General features: G+C 49.8%; 8 protein-coding genes across 8 annotated transcripts; 3 read left to right on the plus strand and 5 right to left on the minus strand.

Moving 5' to 3' along the window:
• Positions 1 to 4: 4 nt before the first annotated feature.
• On the minus strand, positions 5 to 1,497 carry BC939DRAFT_194313 (uncharacterized protein). Its single transcript, XM_051550550.1, has one exon. It carries the CDS (start codon positions 1,346 to 1,348, stop codon positions 110 to 112), a length of 1,239 nt encoding a protein of 412 aa, XP_051411380.1. The 5' UTR covers positions 1,349 to 1,497; the 3' UTR covers positions 5 to 109.
• Positions 1,498 to 2,613: 1,116 nt separating this feature from the next.
• BC939DRAFT_504006 (uncharacterized protein) lies at positions 2,614 to 4,329 on the minus strand (the record flags this gene model as incomplete). Its single annotated transcript, XM_051560471.1, has 2 exons — positions 2,614 to 3,759; positions 3,922 to 4,329. 2 exons carry the CDS (start codon positions 4,327 to 4,329, stop codon positions 2,614 to 2,616), a joined length of 1,554 nt encoding a protein of 517 aa, XP_051411381.1.
• A 763-nt stretch (positions 4,330 to 5,092) lies between these two features.
• On the plus strand, positions 5,093 to 7,866 carry BC939DRAFT_493743 (Endonuclease/exonuclease/phosphatase). Its single transcript, XM_051559575.1, has 7 exons — positions 5,093 to 5,897; positions 5,983 to 6,126; positions 6,227 to 6,383; positions 6,484 to 6,581; positions 6,671 to 6,814; positions 6,931 to 6,990; positions 7,090 to 7,866. Exons 1-7 carry the CDS (start codon positions 5,300 to 5,302, stop codon positions 7,746 to 7,748), a joined length of 1,860 nt encoding a protein of 619 aa, XP_051411382.1. The 5' UTR covers positions 5,093 to 5,299; the 3' UTR covers positions 7,749 to 7,866.
• A 264-nt stretch (positions 7,867 to 8,130) lies between these two features.
• On the minus strand, positions 8,131 to 8,584 carry BC939DRAFT_398052 (ribosomal protein S30-domain-containing protein; the record flags this gene model as incomplete). The annotated part of the gene is made up of 2 exons (XM_051552401.1): positions 8,131 to 8,339; positions 8,494 to 8,584. Coding segments are annotated over 2 exons (300 nt in total), but the record flags the coding sequence as incomplete, so codon positions are not given.
• Positions 8,585 to 9,572: 988 nt separating this feature from the next.
• On the plus strand, positions 9,573 to 10,516 carry BC939DRAFT_454354 (DJ-1). Its single transcript, XM_051556053.1, has 2 exons — positions 9,573 to 9,692; positions 9,843 to 10,516. The coding sequence occupies exons 1-2, from the start codon at positions 9,617 to 9,619 to the stop codon at positions 10,415 to 10,417; spliced, it is 651 nt and encodes a 216-aa protein (XP_051411384.1). The 5' UTR covers positions 9,573 to 9,616; the 3' UTR covers positions 10,418 to 10,516.
• Positions 10,480 to 12,168, minus strand: BC939DRAFT_194460 (Asp-Glu-Ala-His box polypeptide 38). The gene has a single exon (XM_051550551.1). The coding sequence runs from the start codon at positions 12,098 to 12,100 to the stop codon at positions 10,541 to 10,543; it is 1,560 nt and encodes a 519-aa protein (XP_051411385.1). The 5' UTR covers positions 12,101 to 12,168; the 3' UTR covers positions 10,480 to 10,540.
• A 3,867-nt stretch (positions 12,169 to 16,035) lies between these two features.
• Positions 16,036 to 17,737, plus strand: BC939DRAFT_454358 (ribonucleotide reductase). The gene is made up of 2 exons (XM_051556054.1): positions 16,036 to 16,714; positions 16,955 to 17,737. Exons 1-2 carry the CDS (start codon positions 16,225 to 16,227, stop codon positions 17,536 to 17,538), a joined length of 1,074 nt encoding a protein of 357 aa, XP_051411386.1. The 5' UTR covers positions 16,036 to 16,224; the 3' UTR covers positions 17,539 to 17,737.
• Positions 17,738 to 17,870: 133 nt separating this feature from the next.
• Positions 17,871 to 18,384, minus strand: BC939DRAFT_504012 (uncharacterized protein; the record flags this gene model as incomplete). The annotated part of the gene is made up of 3 exons (XM_051560472.1): positions 17,871 to 18,011; positions 18,118 to 18,294; positions 18,325 to 18,384. The coding sequence occupies 3 exons, from the start codon at positions 18,382 to 18,384 to the stop codon at positions 17,871 to 17,873; spliced, it is 378 nt and encodes a 125-aa protein (XP_051411387.1).
• Between the last annotated feature and the right edge of the window lie 23 nt (positions 18,385 to 18,407).

Below are 18,407 nucleotides of genomic sequence, written 5' to 3' on the forward strand. Positions count from 1 at the left end.
GCATAGGCTTGCATAGGTTTACTTAGGTTTCGCATAGAGTTGCACAAATTACTTTATGTATTGACTAGCATGAGACGCGTATGAAGTAGGTTTTTGCACCATTTCCCCTTTAGAAGAAATAGGCTACAACAGCAATGACCAGCGCTGTAAGAGCTGTCTGGCCGTGGGCTTTGTTGCTGGCAGAAGAGTTGCTTGTGGAAGGGAAAGAAGTCACGGGACGAGCGGTGGTAGCAGCTGTGGGCATGCGTGTCGCAACAGATACGGTGGTTGTAACTCTGAGGGGGGTCGCTGCTGGAGTCACTGTTGGCGTCGGGGTCGCCAAGGCGCCGGTCGTGCCAGTCCAAGTGGCGCCCGCCACGGTAGTGGGCGCGGCCGATGAGTCACTGGTCATGGCATCGGCATCAGAAGTGGGGTCCTCGGTGGCAGTTGGAACGTCTTGCTCGGTGGCAGTTGGATCGTCTTGCTCAGTGACAATTGGATCGTCTTGCTCAGTGGCAGTTGGATCGTCTTGCTCAGTGGCAGTTGGATCGTCTTGTTCAGTGGCATTTGGATCGTCTTGCTCGGACCCATCATTCACCCCGCTCGTATTAACAGGCTCGTCTTGCTCGGTAGCATTTGGATCGTCTTGCTCGGTGGCATTTGGATCGTCTTGCTCGGTGGCATTTGGATCATCTTGCTCGGTGGCATTTGGATCATCTTGCTCGGTGGCATCTGGATCGTCTTGCTCGGTGGCATCTGGATCGTCTTGCTCGGTGGCATTTGGATCGTCTTGCTCGGTGGCATCTGGATCGTCTTGCTCGGTGGCATCTGGATCGTCTTGCTCGGTGGCATTTGGGTCATCTTGCTCGGTGGCATCTGGATCGTCTTGCTCGGTGGTACTCGGATCGTCTTGCTCGGTGGTATTTGGATCGTCTTGCTCGGACCCATCATTCACCGCGCTCGTATTAGTAGATTCGTCACCATCGTCCTTCTTAGCAGACTCGTCACCATCATCCTTCTTAGCAGACTCGTCACCATCACCCTTCTTAGCAGACTTGCCATCATCGCCCTTGGAGTCCTTGCTACCATTCTTTTTATCACCCTTGTCAGAGGACTTGCCGTGTTCACTGTCTCCTCGGTGGCCACTATGGCTCTCATGGTCTCCATGCTCGCTACCATCGTGCTTACCACCGCGCCCACCATCGCTGTCGTGATTGCGGCGACGGTAGATTAAGGAAGGTTGGATAACGTTTGCCATGTCAGGTCTCAATAGATCCGTGTTTTGTGTGATGGCAACTCCATGGACGGAGGCGGAAGCAAGCACGCTGAATACAGCAGCGGTGGCCAGGATGCAGGTACGTGGGAGCATAGTGGAAGGGTGTGTATGTGGGTGTAGAAAGAGTGAGAGGGGGTGAAGGAGTGAAGAATGTGTGAATTATGAGATAGGATGGAAATGAAAAAAAAAGAAATGGGAATGGAAATGAGGCTAGTATATATAGCGACGGGCTGCATGGGATGACAATGACAATGACAATGGCAATGCACCGTATGGAAATAGCTCCTCGAGGGTCTGCTCCCTTTAGGATGGCTACAGCAAGGGGACAGCAAAGAAGAAGTAGAACAAGAAGGAAGTGAAAGTAAAGGGGGAGAGGGTTTTAGTCCCTGTTTAGAAGGCTATCCTATCTTTCCCTGTCCTGTACACGTGTGAGAAAGAATAACACGAATGGTCGCGCGTTCTTTGATTCACACTAACTTCACCTAGGGCAATTATGCCGCATACATTTGTGTGAGTGAGAGTATGTGTGAGTGAGTGTGTGTGAGTGTGTGTGTGAGTGAATATGCCCATAGTTGGTTGTAAACATTGGAGGGGTCCTCCAAGTAATCTGGTATTTCAGATCATGGACTGAGGTCTTGGTTCATTTTGGGTCGTGGCCCACTCATCCTGTCTGTGCACTGCATTGGATCTAATCTAGCTGATACGCATCCTGGTGGATTTCAGGAATGATAGATGCATGGTGCACGGCCGATCCGATGCACGATTGGGCCTTACATACTTGCATCGCTTGCACTCACAGGGATGTGGTTTCGATGCTAGAATATCCCGACTCTGCTGCCGCCTTCCACTCCTTGCTTTTCTATGCACATTAGATCGGGCCCATAACCAAGACGGAGCAAAAAATACATAAACAATTAATTAATTCCAGAAGGAGGCATGCCATTTGACCATTGCAGACTGATTCATAAATTAGACTAGACTACTGTTCTGCTTGTCTAAAAAGCCGAATGGTATGATGCGAAACCCTTGGTTCTTGAGGCAAGGAATACCCCCCGAGTCACTTCAGCTCAAGGGTGTTGGTTAGACGCAGGACATCCACATTCTGACGTGTTGTCAGGATGTATTTTAAGAGCAAGAGCTGAAAGAATGCTAGGCTAGCAGACTGTTTATGAATCTGTTCGTATGATAGTTAAAGAACGGTAGCGACTTCTCACTGACGTTAAGCGGTTTACAAAGCTCACGGCTGGATAATGGAGGCAATTCCAATGATCGGTGGATATTTTAGCAAAGGCAGCCTCGTTCTCACAAGGAAGATACAATAGTCATTGACTATAGTCTTTATTGTGTACAGGTAGCATCTACGAAGGACTTGACTCTTGCTGCAGTTCTCGCCGTCCCATGTGATCATAATATGCACTTTCACCAGAATAGGTTTCGTCGTCTCTGCCACCATCTCCGCTCGTTGCTGCACCCCATGTGCTTGCTCTGAGTGAGTGTGTCGGTGCAAACGATTGGGAGTGTGCAGACGGAGAAGTCATGGACGCGCCTGTTGATGGCCCGTACGGCGAGTAGGGTGAAGGCGGTCCATAGGGTGAAGGCGGTCCATAGGGTGAATATCCAGGTGACCGTGGACTTACACCTCCGTATGAAGATAAAGGTCCAGTGGACGAAGTGGCCGAGAATGGTCCGAGCGAGGATGAGGAGGACCACGGCCCTGACGTGGAAGAGTATCCAGAGTAGGTCGATGCAGGCGACGTTAACGAGTCCTGACCGTAGTATGATGGTGAAGAAGAGGCGCCGCCGTGGTTGCTGCCGTTGTTGTTGTTGTTATTGTTGTTGCTAGATCGATGGTGGTGAAACGGTGGCGGAACCAATTGGAGGCGGGGCAGAGTCTGTCGATTCAGGCGTTTGGCATGAGATCCAAGCGTACTGGAAGCAGGGTCTAGGGGAGATGAGGAGGATATCGATTCTGAGGGTTCGATGATCATGGGAATCGAGGGTAAAGTGACGGACATGTCGCTCATAGATGGCAGGGTTGATGGCGATGGTGGGCGAGGCGGTGTGTGCGAGGATGCTGCATCGATGGACACTGTCCCGGGCAGTTTTAGTGGCGTCAGATGGGCCATCGGGGCCCCCGTCGCGGGTTCATGCTGGGGTCCGAGGCGGTTTGGGCTGGCGATGGGCGAGAAAAAGCCGGCGGAGAGAGGTGAGATTGGGGAGCGGGGCGCATGGGAGGTGTGGCTGGCCTCGGACAGGTATGACATCTGGGACTGGGAGTCGTCTTCGTCCTCATAGTCCATTGTAGGCGCCAGCGTGGTGATGATGGCGGGCGGCGGCATGGGCCTGCCCGTCTGAAGGGCCTCGAGCTGCTGGGCAAGGCTCTGGTTCTGCTGGGTTAGGTTCTGGATGTGGGTCACGGCCGTGCGCAGGACATTGACGCGGTGGCACTTGGACTGGCTCTCGTCATCGTCCTTCGGGAGCAGCGACGTGAGCTCGTCTATGAGCTGTTTGGTTTTAATTCACGCATGAGGGATTATTAAACAGCATTAAACAGCATTAAACAGCATTAAACAGCATTAAGCAGTATTAAGCAGCCAGCACTCCTGCGCGTGTAGTGCACTGTGTGGAGGAAAGAAAAGAAAAAGAAAAAGAAAAAAGAGACATACCTGGTTGATGCAGTCCCTGCGACGCCGCTCGACGCGGTTGTGGGTCTCCCGTCTGCGCTTGATCTTGTCGAGCGCAGTCTTGGAGTCGACTGGCTTCTTGTTGAGGATGTTGACGCCGCCGACATCGTAGGCCTTGCAGGTCTTGAACTGCTCGGGTGAATATTTGCGCAGGACATCGTCGAGTTCGAATGTCATCCTGTCGCCCTTGTTGTTGTTGTTGGCGGTGTTCTTGGATGAGGCCTTTGCGGAGGCCCCGGCGGCGGTTCCATCCTTCTTGGTGTATGGTTTTCTTTTCCGCGGGTCGACTCGCTTGGGCTCAAGGTCAGTGATGGTGGGGGAGGTGGAGGAAGGGGTGGGGGAGGGGGAGGCGGAGTAGGGTGGCGCTGGCTTGAACGCCTTGATGTCCATTGAACGCGGATGTGTATCAAACAGATGCGGGTGTTTTTATATATCGTTATATATAGAAATCAACCGGATGGACTGGAGGGTGCGTCCAAAAAGTCAATTTTGGGTGCGTGTGTGTGTCTGTGTGTCTGTGTGTGGGGGTGTGTGTTGTACGTGTGTACGTGTGTATGGGGATATGAGCGTGTCCAGTGATGGATCGGGGGTGCGCATAGACAGAGTGATATCTGAGCAGGCGAATGGGGCGGATGAATGGGGGCAGAGGGGTGGGTGTGATGGACAAGGGAGATTGAGCGAGGGAGGGGAGAGAATATGTGAGATTGAGATTGAGATTGAGATTGAGAGAGGAATGAGAGAGGAATGAGAGTGTGAGAGTGAATGTGTGTGAGTAGAGTAAGAGTAAGAGTAAGAGTAAGAGTAAGAGAGAGAGAGAGAGAGAGAGAGAGAGAGCGAGGAATAAGGCACTGCTGTAGTCTATGGATGTAGATTGCAGGGATATACAGCAGTAGCCTGGGGGGATGGGGAGGGGGGAGGAAAGGGGGGTCTGGTTCTTCGAGTCCGTAGTCCGTCGCAAGGCGGGTTTACCGGGAAAACCTGGTTATTTCTGCCCAGGATAATTCTTCCGAGCCAAGGACTCTGTCCGACTACCCCTCTCACGAGGAGATTTTCTTCAAAAGAGGAAGCGATGCGTGGCCAAGGGTGACAAAAACAGGAAAACAGGGCCAGCTGCCCTCACCCTGCGGGTTCATGCTCACAAGCACTAGCCCAAAACTCTCTTTTGCATGGAACGATTCTCAGCCTTCCATTTTCAACCTGCCCACCGAGGTCTTTCTTTTCCCCGGCTCGACCTTCCTTCGCGCAACTGCCTTTCGCCCTCTATCCACTCCTCTCTAAACGGAAACCACGTGGGTAACTCGACAAAAAGAAAAAAGTCCACCTGGATTGTCTGCCCAAGCTCCACGACCTAATTGCAACGATGAGCCAACACACCGGCACCCGCCAAGAACCTGAAGAACCTACTGGATCTGAAAGTACTCAGCCTCGCAGCAACCAGCAGGACATGAGCTCCAGACTCTTCTCCATCGGAGGCACAAATAGCCATCTTGTACGGAATGCAGGGCGAAGTGCAAGGGGAATGCCACCAACGTTCAGTCCTCAGCGACCGCAGCAGCAACGGGCGCAGCAGCCATACGACTCTCCACATGGTCATCAGCACAATCGGCACAGGGGCCCGCATGTCCAACAGCAGTCTGCGCGAGGATACTACGGAAATCACCCGCGGGATCCATCGTGGAAGGCCCAGCCCGCACATGCAACATCGCGCGACCATTTTCAGCAGCGGCAGCAGCAACCCAGACATGCAGATCATACATCGGCCCGTGCATTTCATCATCATCATCAACCGCAGCAAGCGCGCCTTTCGGGCTCATTTGTACAGGATATTCAAGAGAGGAGGCCACAGCATGAGCGAGATCCCCAGCAGGACGTCGATGCTGAGGGTGCCCTGACAAAGAGACACAACAGGAGTACAGGAATAAGGCGTAGCTGGGATAGAAGTGTCAATGGGACCGAGGGTAAGCAGAGTACCTTTGAGAATGCACGCCAAGTCGTTATCATTACCAAGGTCTCTCATATCGTCTTTCATCTTTGATGTCCTAGCAACGTTCACCATCATGACATACAATTTGCTCGCAAACAGTTTGGTCCAGTGCAACAGACACCTCTATCGGCACTGCAGACGTGCGGACCTGGAATGGTCGAGCAGAAGCCGCGCTCTTTTAGCAGAGCTCGACGGACTTGAATGTAAGCGCCACGTTTTCTGTTCTATTAACCGATCCCGCCGTTACCGCACTTTCTTTACTCGTACTAAATGTTGCCTATTTTTTTTTTTTTTTTATTGTAGCACACACTCTTGACATTTATTGCTTTCAGGAACTGGATGCAAAGGACTATGAGTACCTCTTTAAGAAAAAGTTTGCTACATGGGGATATGAGGGAGTTTTTAAAAAGCGCAACGGATCCAAGCTGGACGGCTGTGCTCTGTTTTACCGCAAAGACAGGTATAGTTTTCGTCCATTTCTTCCAAAGAGCAAAGGCAAAAACGTTTCATCGTTCTAAATTTGGCATTTATACGACCCCTGTACCATTCTATATTCATAGAGTTCGTGCGCAGTCGATAAAGACAGTCGACTACAATCACAACAAGTTCATCACTCGCGAAAACGTCGGGATTGTTGCACTATTTGATATTATGCAAGGCACGTCAGGATATTACTTCATGAGCACAAAAATGACCTGGGTTCTGCTTTAAATTTGCTAATGCTTCTGCGCCCGTTGTGTTTACTAGAAGGAAAAGCGAAACGAATATGTGTGGCTACAACGCATATCTTGTTCGCACCCAAGCGCGGCATGATGAAGATCGCTCAGCTTCGGATGCTGCTGGAAGCGGCAAAGAGTCTTATTGCTAAGGAGAACATGGATATACCAATCAGTGAGTAATCGTTTACATTGTTTCGCTTATCGTAGTTGCTCTTCCTGAGACTGATCTATTTTATTATTATTATTTTTTCTTCAACAACGTTCTGTCTATCCCTCTTCTGCATCCAGTTCTGTGCGGGGATCTGAATTCTGTTCCACGGAGCGCTGTCATCAATTACCTGACAAATGGTAAAGGTCGTCTCCACAGGAGAATATGACGCGGAGCAAAATATTGCGTGTCATACTTTACATTGAACTAACGCATGAAATTTGATCCTATCTTTGCAGAGAGTATCGATGTGTCAACCATGCCCGAAACTCATCTGTCTGGACAGGTTTCAGGTTTATTTCGACAGGGAATATGGGACAACAACATTAAGCAGTTTCATGAAGCGTTCGGTGATACTCGCAGATCCACCTCGATTAGAAAAGTGAGCACCTCGGTCAAGAGTGCCATAGTCGCCACTGGAGGTTTGCATGCACCATCTGCTCATGACGCGGCAGAAGCATCGATATCTACGGGCACGGTCCAATCCATTTTAACATTGGGTATCAAGGAGACCACGGAAAGCTCTCAAGTCGTTGTTTTAGGTTCTGAGGAGATGCCAGAATGTGGACCCGTTATTTCTCAGCCGTTCCTGTTGGAGAGCGCGTACGACATCAACATACCATCGCTTGACGCCAAAGACAGCAATCGAGGAAAGACTGGACAGCTATTCACGACATTTCACTCGGGCGCCAAACTGATCTGTGACTACATCTTCTATGGCCATCTTCGGACTGCAGCGGGTTCTCAGAATTTGCCCAAGCTGGAGCTTGTGGCATGCTTGGAGTTGCCATGTAGGGAGCTCGAAGGAGGGACGGGTCTTCCTACTGCCACGTTTGGATCTGACCATCTCTCCTTGGCAAGCAAGTTCCGATTTACTGATACTGCGCATACCAAGTGATGACTCTAGCAGCAAGTGCCCAATCTACCGCTGTATTTCCTTTCCATAATCTGAATATTCATCGCGGTTGCAAAAAATAAATAAATATGTACTGTGCAGACAACGCTCATTCAACACGCATCACGTCTTTGGCAACTCCACTATTTCATGTGCAACCATGTCCATGCCAGCCAAATGTGTCAAAAAAAAGGGTTCCAAGGTGTGAAGTGCAGTATTGAGAAGAAAGTCAAAGTATTTATTGAGGGGACGAACGAGGAGACATGGTGGTTGCTGAACAATTCGTCCATTTTTTTTGCACTTCCCGCCTGTCAAATCATCCTGATCTTAAAAACAACACATTTAGTTCTTGCTGGACTCGGGGTTAACGTTCATCTATAAAGGTTTAATGAAACGCAGAACGAGAGCAAGGCACAACGTTAACAACAGAACAATAGGAGGACTCAAAACCACCGTTCCCATTGATATGACATGAAGCTGGTTTTTTTTTTTTTTTTTTTTTTTTTTTCAATCCACTTACGCGACGCTTGCCACCGGGAGCGTTGGTAACGTTGACGAATCTGCGCTTGTAGGTATCGCGCTTTTTGGCACGACCTAAAAAAAAAAATAGTCGAAACGTTTATGTCGATTGTTAACGCCGTGAAATCCATAAATCGTGCCAGTTTTTTTTCCCATTTGGAGATCCCACAGCAGCGACAGAGGCGCGTGCTTTTTTTTTTTCTTTTCTTTCCGAGAATGACGAACATACCAGTGAGCTTCTTCTTCTTCTCCTGCTTGGCAACCTTGGGGGTTTGCGACTTGACCTTACCGGCACGAGCCAAAGAACCGTGGACTTTACCCTATAGATCACAGACCGCACAAAGCATACCAATGAAATGGCTGTTAGAGCGACTGTTCTCATGGTTCTTTTTCTTTTCTTTTTGCTGTTGTTGTTGTTGTTGTTGTTTAATGTTTGATGATAATCCTGTTTTCTTCGAATCCCAATGTCTTCCCCAAGTTCACATCGTTTTCCAACTATAGTACTCATATCGAGTGTCCAGAGGTCGCTGTTGTCCCAAGTTCCCGAGTTTGAATGTAGTAGGTGCATTAAGCTACCGCAGTAAAAAGAAACCCTATTCGGGGTGATCATCCCTACTGGGGAAAAAACGTTTCCCCGCTCCTCCCTGATACCACTGCGCTTTCTCTTCAAAAGTGTTTCCCTGCTGCGGCTACTGCTACTGCTACTGCTGTTGTTTGTTCGTTCCGCTTTGAGCATAGAGGGGACGTTGGAGTATGTTGCTGTCCTGTCAGGTGTTGAATCAAAGGTTCCGGATGCATTCCTGTATATATTATACACGCAGCCGCCGGAACTCCCTCATCTCATCCAAGCATTAGTTCCTTTTGTTGTTGTCGCAGAGATGAAAAATAAAAAAAAGGTTGCCGGTCCAAGTCGATAATGATAGTCGTCTCGAACGAATCGGCTCCTTTTTTTTTTTTTTTTGCTGATTAAGAACCCTGGCATCAAGAGTGCGTTTTTTTTTCCCCCATCCAGATCTTTCCGAAGAATGCTTTCCAAAATAATCTTCCTGCTTGTCGATTATAATCCCTCCCGCCTCCCAATGTCCGTGAAGTTAGAGTCGTTGGATAGATCAATCGATCGATCGATGGAATGTGTATGTATCAATCCATGCTGGGGTAGCAGTTTATGTACCATGATGAAATGATATGGAAGTTGTAAGAGAAAGAAGAAAAATTTAGGGGCCCGGGGGAATCCACATCACTTGAATGTGGAGAACACAAATCATGTGATGTAGTCTAGTTTGAGGCTCTTACTCTTGGGCCTCTTCCCTCACTCTTACCTGCTCAGACTAGCATTGAGCACAGCATTCAACATGGCAGGATCTGACAAGAAGAGAGCCTTGGTCCTCATCGCTGACGGTACCGAGGAAATAGAAGCCGTTATCACCAGTATGTCTGCTTCAACTACATAAGCGTCTATATCATCAAACGTGGCCAGACGACTTCATTTCTATGCGAGAGACTGACTTTTTTTTTATTACGCGACTGTGTATATGAATGTATGTATCCGTCATATCTCCCTCCTCACCTTCTAAATAGTCGACGTGTTGGTGCGAGCCGGCATCGAGGTAACAGTCGCCAGCACCAACCCTAGTGATTCCACCTCTGAGAGCGTAAAGTGCTCCCGTGGTGTCCGTATCGTCCCCGACACACACCTCTCAGCCCTACCTCTCCCAACACCTCCCTCGCCCGAGGATAACACCGACGCCGCGGATAGTTCTCAATACTATGACGTCCTCATGATCCCCGGAGGAGGACCTGGCGCCAAAGCTATGGTTGCTTCGCCGCTGGTCCATCGATGGGTCCAAGTCCATTTCGCCAAACCCGGTATCCTCCTGGCGGCTGTCTGTGCCGGGCCAACAGTGCTGAAGGCTGCTGGTGTGGCCAAGGGGGCACAAGTGACGTCCCATCCGAGTGTGAAGGACGAACTAAAGGACTATTTCGAGTATCGGGACGATGTCAAGGGAAGTGCGATTGTTGTGAAGGATGAGGAAGCTGAACTGCTGACGAGTCGGGGTCCAGGATCGACGTTCGACTTGGCGTTGAGGATTGTGGAGGAGGTTAGGGGTAAGGATGTGATGGAGAGTGTGCATGCACCAATGATGTTTGCCTAAGCACAGCAAAGATAACAACGCGAACGCGAGTAATCTGCAATGGTAGCGATGTATTTGCGCGTACAAGGAAAGTTCAGAATAAAACCCAGACCAAAGTGATATATATATTAACAGATACATAATCTAAATGCCAAGCCGTCGTTTACGCATAGGCGTCCCTGGTGCTCTGAACCCAGGCGTGGCGATCCTGAACCTCGCTTCTGCAGTTGATCCACCCGTTTTTGCATCCGCCGCTGCTGCTGCCACTGCGGCCGCTGCCTCTCGCTCTTCCTTCTCTCTCGTTTCCTTCAAATCCATCTCCAATGCCATCCTAGCCTCTCCTGCCTTGGTCGCTGCGCGCTTCTCGCGATGCGTGTACGATTTCTCCTTGACCGAGTAGAACATGGGCCCCAGTTCTGCCAACCAGTGTGGGTCCACGGATGTGACACACTGCATGTACTCCTTAGACGTCATGACCAGTTCGTGGTAGACAATGTAATCCGGGTTGTATCCGAGCCCATACAGGGCCGAGGTCGGGTGTAAGTGACAGGGCATACCCGTTCGGCAGTTGACGTACTCGCCTAGTGCCTTGATCCTTCCTGCCTGGTGGAAATAGGCCGAGCAAATGCATTTCCGGATAATGTCCCAATCCGTATTGCAGGACACATACGGCATCTTCTCAGCCTTCATCATATCCATGAGCTGGGATCGGACCTCGCGCGCCTTGCGCATCGCCTTTGGCTGTACGAAATGCTTCACGCACCAATCGTCCCGATACCCGTTTGATCGCCATTGCGTGTAGACGTTCAGCAATGTCAAGTGATCACTCTCGGGAACAAAGAACTTTTCTCGCGCGGCATCAGATTCCTCGAGTCGCTCCTTGGGTCGGTAGAACACTGTTGGCACCGACAGCATGGATACGATCGTCACAATCTCTGCTGTGCAGCCCATCTTTTCTGCTACGATCAGCATTTTTGCCAAGGACGGTTCAGTTGGAAAGACGGCCATTTTTTTGCCGAGTGGTGTCAGTTCGCCCGTGTTGTCCAATGCTCCTTGAATCCAGAGTTGATACATCGAGTTAAGCAAATTGTCCTGAGGTGGCGGATCCATGAAATCAAACTCGAGTAAGTTCTTGACATTCAGCGATTTAAGCTGCAAGACAACCGTCGCCAAGTTGGTTCGCTGGATCTCAGGAATCGGGTTCACAAACATCTCATAAACGAACGCTTGCTCCGTGTACAACCGCCATGACGTTCCGGGCCCCGTTCGTCCTGCACGACCAGATCGTTGGTTGGCATTCGCCTGAGAGATGGGTGTGATCTGAAGCGAGTCCATACCAATTTTAGGGTTGAAGACTTTCAGCTTCACATATCCTGCGTCGACCACATAAAGGATACCATCGATCGTAAGGGAGGTCTCTCCGATGTTAGTGGCGACAACGCACTTGCGAGCATTGTTTTCACCGGGCTCAAAGATCTTGGCCTGCAGATCAGCTGGCATTTGAGAGTAGATCGGCAAAACAGACAGGGGCGGCGCATTATCGATCTGAGCAAGTCGCTCGCTGATTACTTGACAAGTAATCTCGATATCCTCCTGGCCAGTCATAAAGACAAGAATGTCTCCTGCTGGCTGACCCAGATGGATTGCCAAAACCTGCTTGACCGCGCTGTCGACATAATCCTCGCATGGCACCTTGCTAAACATAATATCGACAGGGAATGTACGTCCAGGAATGGTGAATGTCGCAGCGTTTCCGTAGAATGATGAGAACTATCGTATCACAATATAACAGGAGAATACTTATTAGCACAACAAGATCATCCGGACTCAACTACATGCAATCAATCCAATAGCAAAGCTGATAAAAAGGAAATACGTATACCTTGTCAGCATTCATGGTAGCGGAAGTAACAATCAGCTTCAGATCGCGTCGCCTGGCCAGGATCTTCTTCATCAAACCCATCAGCACATCCGTGTTAAGCGACCGCTCGTGAGCCTCGTCCATGATAATGACGCTGTAATGGTCCAGATCACCCTCACGAATTGACTCTCGTAGCAAAACACCGTCGGTCATGTATTTGATTACGGTCTCCGAAGAGGTCACGTCCTCGAAGCGAATGGCATACCCAACTGTCGATCCCAGCTTGCAGCCCACTTCCTCAGCAACACGTCGGGCGACAGACATGGCAGCGACTCGTCGAGGCTGCGTACATCCAATCATGCCAGAGGAGCTGTATCCGTCCTCATGCAAGAACTGCGTCAACTGTGTTGTCTTTCCAGAACCAGTCTCGCCAACGACCACAATGACTTGGTTGTCCCGGATGACGCCCATGAGTTCCTCCCTGACCGCAAACGCTGGTAGATACTCTCGTTGTTCCCTGATCGACTTTGATTTCGCGAATACACTAACGGCCTCTGAGGTCTTGAGATGGGATGCAAACTGTGAATCACCCTTGCCATCCAAATCGTCCTCATCATCGTTGTTCGCCTTGGTCTTGGCCATCGCCTCGGCAGCCTCGGCATTGGCCTTATCCTCGGGGTTCTCCAGTCCCATGACATTCCCTAGTGCTGTTCCGGCCACCTGGAACTTTGGTGCCGCCTTCATGCGCTCTGCCTGCTCGCGCTTCTCTCGAACAAGAGCACTGCCCTTCCTTGAAAAGATTGCCATATCAGATGTGGGGTCCTTGACCGACTGCACAGCCTCAACCTGCTTTGTGAAAACCACTCGACCATCCAGGAATGGGGGCTTGATATCGTGGACAAGCAGGTGGACTCGAGCCTCGGCATCATCATCAAAATCAGTATCAACCTCCTTTCGCTGGAAGACACCTGATGTTAGCATTCGGTTGGTTTCCCACATCTCATTGTCCTTATTGTACTGTGCTTGCCGAGCCGAAATCTTTTTCATCTGCTTCTTTTCCAGCTCCTCTTCCTTCTTGGCGTCATGCTCCTCATAGTCGGCGAATGGGTTGTGGATGTCGTCCATAGCTCCTCCTGTCTCCTCCATGCTATACCATTCGCGATCAACCTGACGCTGTTCGCTTTCCCACTCATCCCTATCTGGGATATCATCCAATCTATCATCTGGGAAGTCGTCGACTCTGTCGTCATAAGCCGTTGACGAGACGCGCGGCGTGACAGTATCCCAGGCAGAGGTTCCGCGCCCCTGCGTTGGCGGCCTATAGTCTATTAGTAAGAAGATTGTTAGTAAAAAATCCGAGTCAACCCTAGTAAACAAAGTAATCAACAGGAAACTGCGCTTACCTCTTCGTGGGGTCAAGCCGCCGAGAAATACACTGTCTGTGTTGCGATCCATCCTCGAAGGTGTGGCGTCCCATTCACTTCGGTTAGTGCGCTGAGTTCGCGATCCTGCAAGTTCGCCTCGTCGTGGTGTGAATGGCTCTCGGGCTCGATCATCACGTTTGTCTGTTGGTCTCCTATCCCTGTCATCACGTCGGTTCCTCTCGCTACTATCGCCTGACCGATATCGATCCCTATCCCGATCACGATCGTTACTACGGTCCCAATCTCGATCTCTACTTAATCTCGAACCTCCTCCGCTGTACCTGTCTCGATCTCTATTCCTGTCGTCATCCCGATCCCTATTCCGCTCGCGGCTGTCCTGTGCTTTGTCATACAGTCCCCCTCTAGCCCTGTCCCGTTGTCTCCGTTCCTCTGTCCGACGCAGTGCCTCTTGGCTGACGCCTCCAGGATGGGAAGGTGTTTCCATACGCTTCGTCCGATACTGCGACTGTACGGCGCGCATGCTAGAGGACTTTCCTGATGATGTGTCCCGATCCGTCATCTCCACGTCCTGTGAGCTGCCTTGATCTACTGAGCGGCCGTCGCCATCCTTCCATTCGTCCTCGACTTGCAACTTAACCCTCTTGGCATCTGCCTGCTTAGCAGCGCGCTCCCGTTCCTCCCGCTTCTCCTTGGCCAGTTTGTCGAGTCCCAGACGTGAGACACCCACTGGTACAGCGGGCACTTTGAAGACATGTCGCTCATCGCCTGCAGGTTTTCCTTTTATTATCAGTCCTCCAGGCAAAACCGGTGCTGGCGCCTCCTCGTCGTCGTCGTACGGGCGTGTGAAGTTTGACATGGCAACATATGGTTCTTGAATGGATGCCTTGTTCCGTATGCCGTCCTGCTTCCTGTCAGTTGATCCTGATCCGCCTTCCTCTGTTGAAGGACCACTGACGCCATACTCGCGATCGTGGGTTTGTATCTTTGTGTAGACATCGAACAAAAACTCGTCCTTGAACTTTCCAAACGCAGCACAGGCTATTTCGGTTGTAGTATGGCGCAAAGAAGGCTCGTATTATGAGTGAGTTGGACCTCAAGAAGTTCTGGTAAAAGCTGTTCAGTTCATTCTTATTTCCTGGTTGACTTGCCTTTGACGAATCCTTGCGCCTGCTTGTGATTCCTTGCGATCTGGATGACCTGCCTAGCAAGCAGATCATTGGCATTGACGAGGTTCAGTGCACGTGAGAGATCGATGGCGATCTGATGCTCCAAATCGGACATAATGAACAAGGGAGGATGAAGGTGAGGTTGTAGACCATGCACCACCATTCGAAGCCAAGGAAGGATACTTACTTTGGCCGTGGCTGACGATCAGATGTAATAAAAAAATGCGTTCAAAGTTAAATTTACAGTGCTTTCTTGCCGTAAAATCCTAACGACGACTAATTTCCTGGGATCCAAAGACGGGCGGATAGGCCACTCAGAACCCGTCTGCCTGTAAGCACTCGCAAATGAAGATGAGGTATACTACGGGATCGCTGCAAAAGTTGGTTTAGAATGTATCCCTCTGTCTGTCAGAAATTTTGGGTGAGGAAAACATTAATTTGGTGTGGAATATCATTTTAGAGAGGGCGACTTTGCTTGCCAATACTCACTATTGAAGTATTACGAATCTGGGATGTAAAGGCATGAATCAAGGCACAAACTACCCTTCGATTTGTAGCAAGGGCATAGGAAGCGGTAGCGTAAAAAACATTTAAATACAATATTGTAATATCGTAGTATTATAGGAAAAAGTTACGCACGAAGGAATACGGGAATACGTGGACCCAGGTCGCTGCGCTGGGTTCTGATAGATGTTTTTGCGCCGGAGTTGTTTCAACAAGATCAACTCAGAAAGGAAAGTTGAAGGTTACTCGGGTGATTGAGCAGTTCCAGGGGCCCAAAAGCCACTTCTTACGATTACAAAACGACGACGATGCTAGGACCTTTGCAGCAACTCTTTCTCGTCTTTTGCGCTTTATGTCGCCCTAGATATCTGCATCTTAAGACGCCGACCAAAAGCCACTACCTTTATTACAAATACCTCAGCACGGCGCCCCAAGGTTCCTACAGGGTCAGGTATGCAGCATTTTGTCTGATGATTAGTCTAAGTTGCTGCACGCCGTGTGCTAGGATAGCACATTGGACCATGCCAAAAAAGAGTACAGCCGGTGTGCGCCCAGGATCTGATAAACGATAGCGCTTAGGTGACAGTCAAATTGCGGTTGTCTCGGTTGACATATTGACCTCATAATTTCCTTTTCGGGGCTAATTATCTTCTCTGCACTTAAGCGACTTTACTTAACTTCTGCGCGTGCCTGGTCAATCGTCTCCCTGCTCATCTGTTTACCTTTTGCACTAAACTCCCTTCGACGCGACTTTTCGTCTATAAAAAACAACACTCGCGAGCTCACCTCGCCTTTCTTTCCTTCTCTTTCATATATCCTCATTTAGACAAATAGCCATCCTCCAGCTCCTCTCTTCTTATCCACCCTTCACCACACTCCACACCACACCACACACAATCACCCTTGCTCGCAATGTCCACCACCGCCTCCAAGACCCACGAAGCCGATCTCCAGATCACCGCTGGCCTCGCCTCCAAGCTGAATGAGATGAAGGTCTCTGAGCAAGACGAGCCCCTCCTCAAGCCCAATCCTCGCCGCTTCGTCCTCTTCCCTATCAAGTTCCACGAGGTCTGGCAGATGTACAAGAAGGCTGAGGCCTCCTTCTGGACCGCTGAGGAAGTCGATCTCTCAAAGGACATGCACGACTGGGAGAACCGTCTCTCTGAGGATGAGCGATTCTTCGTCTCCCACATCCTGGCTTTCTTCGCCGCCAGCGACGGTATCGTCAACGAGAACCTACTGGAGCGCTTCTCGAACGAGGTCCAGATCCCTGAGGCAAGATGCTTCTATGGATTCCAGATCATGATTGAGAATGTCCACTCAGAGATGTACTCGCTCTTGATTGACACATACGTCAAGGAGCCCGCTCAGCGCGAACATCTCTTCGACGCAATTGATACCAGTAAGTTGTTTTTATTGTGTTTTTATATACTGATGGATTCATCCCCCACCCATTGCTGTTGACCCTAGGCTACGTTCATTTGTTCATTGGGCACGAAAAATGGCTTGTGTTATTCAACTGTCGCGTCTTTAATCTTATTTCTGGTCCCCTCATTTCCTGACAAGCCGTACGCTGTTTACAGTATATTTACCTTTGCCACATACTGACCTTGCCTCTCTGGCTTTCTTCATTTTTCAATAGTCCCCTGCATCCGTAGGAAGGCTGCCTGGGCCTTGAAGTGGATCTCTGACGAGAATTCGACCTTTGCGGAGCGCCTCGTTGCCTTTGCCGCCGTTGAGGGTATCTTTTTCTCTGGTTCCTTTGCCTCGATCTTCTGGCTCAAGAAGCGTGGTCTGATGCCCGGTTTAACCTTCTCGAACGAGCTTATCTCACGCGACGAGGGTCTTCACACCGACTTTGCTTGCCTGCTCTTCTCGCTCCTGCGCCAGCGCCCTGGCCAAAAGCGTGTCAATGCCATCATCACTGAGGCTGTCGCTATCGAGCAAGAATTCTTGACCGATGCCCTGCCCGTGATGTTGATCGGCATGAACGCCAAGCTTATGAAGCAGTACATCGAGTTCGTCGCCGATCGTCTCCTGGTTGCCCTCGGCAACCCCAAGCACTACAATGTCGAGAACCCCTTCGACTTCATGGACTTGATCTCGCTTCAGGGCAAGACCAACTTCTTCGAGAAGCGTGTTTCGGACTACCAGAAGGCCGGTGTCATGTCGGGCACCGCCGCTGACAAGAGCAGCAACACTTTCACCCTTGATGCTGACTTTTAAAAGATAACATCCATTCCGCCATCATTCCTTCATTGTTCTCTTGTATACTATTATTCTCTTTATTTATGTAGCACCATCCGAGTCTTTCAACAATACAGAATTGTCGGCCTTTTTTTTTTTCTCATGTGCCTGAAGTCGAATGACAACGCGTTAGGTCATATTCCACTTGTTCGTTTTTTGAATTGTGATGACAGATGCCATTATCGATGATGATATGTTTATGCGCCAAACCATTTTATTCCCAATACCGTTGAAGGCCTTTCTGAAAAAATAAAATAAAAAAAATTTAATGTGGCAAAACGAGTGCCGTCGATCAAGCCGAGCATGATTGCCTAGAAGCGCTTCATGTTGTTGTTTCCCTTTGACAACTTGAAAGCCATGACCAACGCCCCGAAGACGGCGCAGGCAGCCAGGAACTTGAGATACCACATCACGCCAGTCTTCTTTTGAGGAGGAGGGGTGTTGTTGTTTTTCTATTGGCAACAAAAAAAGCAAAAGGCATTTGGATAAGCAATTACTGTGATTAAAACAGGAGCGTGTTGACGACCATTACGCCCTGACACGCGTTTCACGACATACTTTGATGGAATAGTCGGTCTTCGTGAGGGTGTTGGTCGTGACAGAGATGATATCGTGGTTGTCATGGACCTCGCCCGTAACCGATGTGAAACCGAGGTATGGGATCGCGGGCAGCTTGACGTCCGTCAACGTGAAGCAGTCATCCCATTGATCCCATGCCTTTGTCTGGAGCTTCAGCTATTTCGAATGAGGGCCAGAGAATAAAACAATATTAATAAACGCGTCGTCTTTATGAGCACCATACGGCGGTTGTGCTTTGGGATCCATTGCAAGGTTCCTTACATTCAAGA

Source organism: Gamsiella multidivaricata, assembly GCF_025024155.1.
Source record: "Gamsiella multidivaricata strain RSA 2152 chromosome Unknown BC939scaffold_40, whole genome shotgun sequence".
NCBI lineage: Eukaryota > Fungi > Mortierellomycota > Mortierellomycetes > Mortierellales > Mortierellaceae > Gamsiella > Gamsiella multidivaricata.

Coding starts and splice junctions, on each gene's coding strand:
- BC939DRAFT_194313 (XM_051550550.1), bottom strand. CDS start 1,348: ATGCTCCCACGTACCTGCATCCTGGCCACCGCTGCTGTATTCAGCGTG.
- BC939DRAFT_493743 (XM_051559575.1), top strand. CDS start 5,300: ATGAGCCAACACACCGGCACCCGCCAAGAACCTGAAGAACCTACTGGA. Junction 6,582..6,670: donor ACTATTTGATATTATGCAAG/GCACGTCAGGAT, acceptor TGTGTTTACTAG/AAGGAAAAGCGAAACGAATA. Junction 6,815..6,930: donor GAACATGGATATACCAATCA/GTGAGTAATCGT, acceptor TTCTGCATCCAG/TTCTGTGCGGGGATCTGAAT.
- BC939DRAFT_454354 (XM_051556053.1), top strand. CDS start 9,617: ATGGCAGGATCTGACAAGAAGAGAGCCTTGGTCCTCATCGCTGACGGT. Junction 9,693..9,842: donor AATAGAAGCCGTTATCACCA/GTATGTCTGCTT, acceptor CCTTCTAAATAG/TCGACGTGTTGGTGCGAGCC.
- BC939DRAFT_194460 (XM_051550551.1), bottom strand. CDS start 12,100: ATGTTTAGCAAGGTGCCATGCGAGGATTATGTCGACAGCGCGGTCAAG.
- BC939DRAFT_454358 (XM_051556054.1), top strand. CDS start 16,225: ATGTCCACCACCGCCTCCAAGACCCACGAAGCCGATCTCCAGATCACC. Junction 16,715..16,954: donor CTTCGACGCAATTGATACCA/GTAAGTTGTTTT, acceptor ATTTTTCAATAG/TCCCCTGCATCCGTAGGAAG.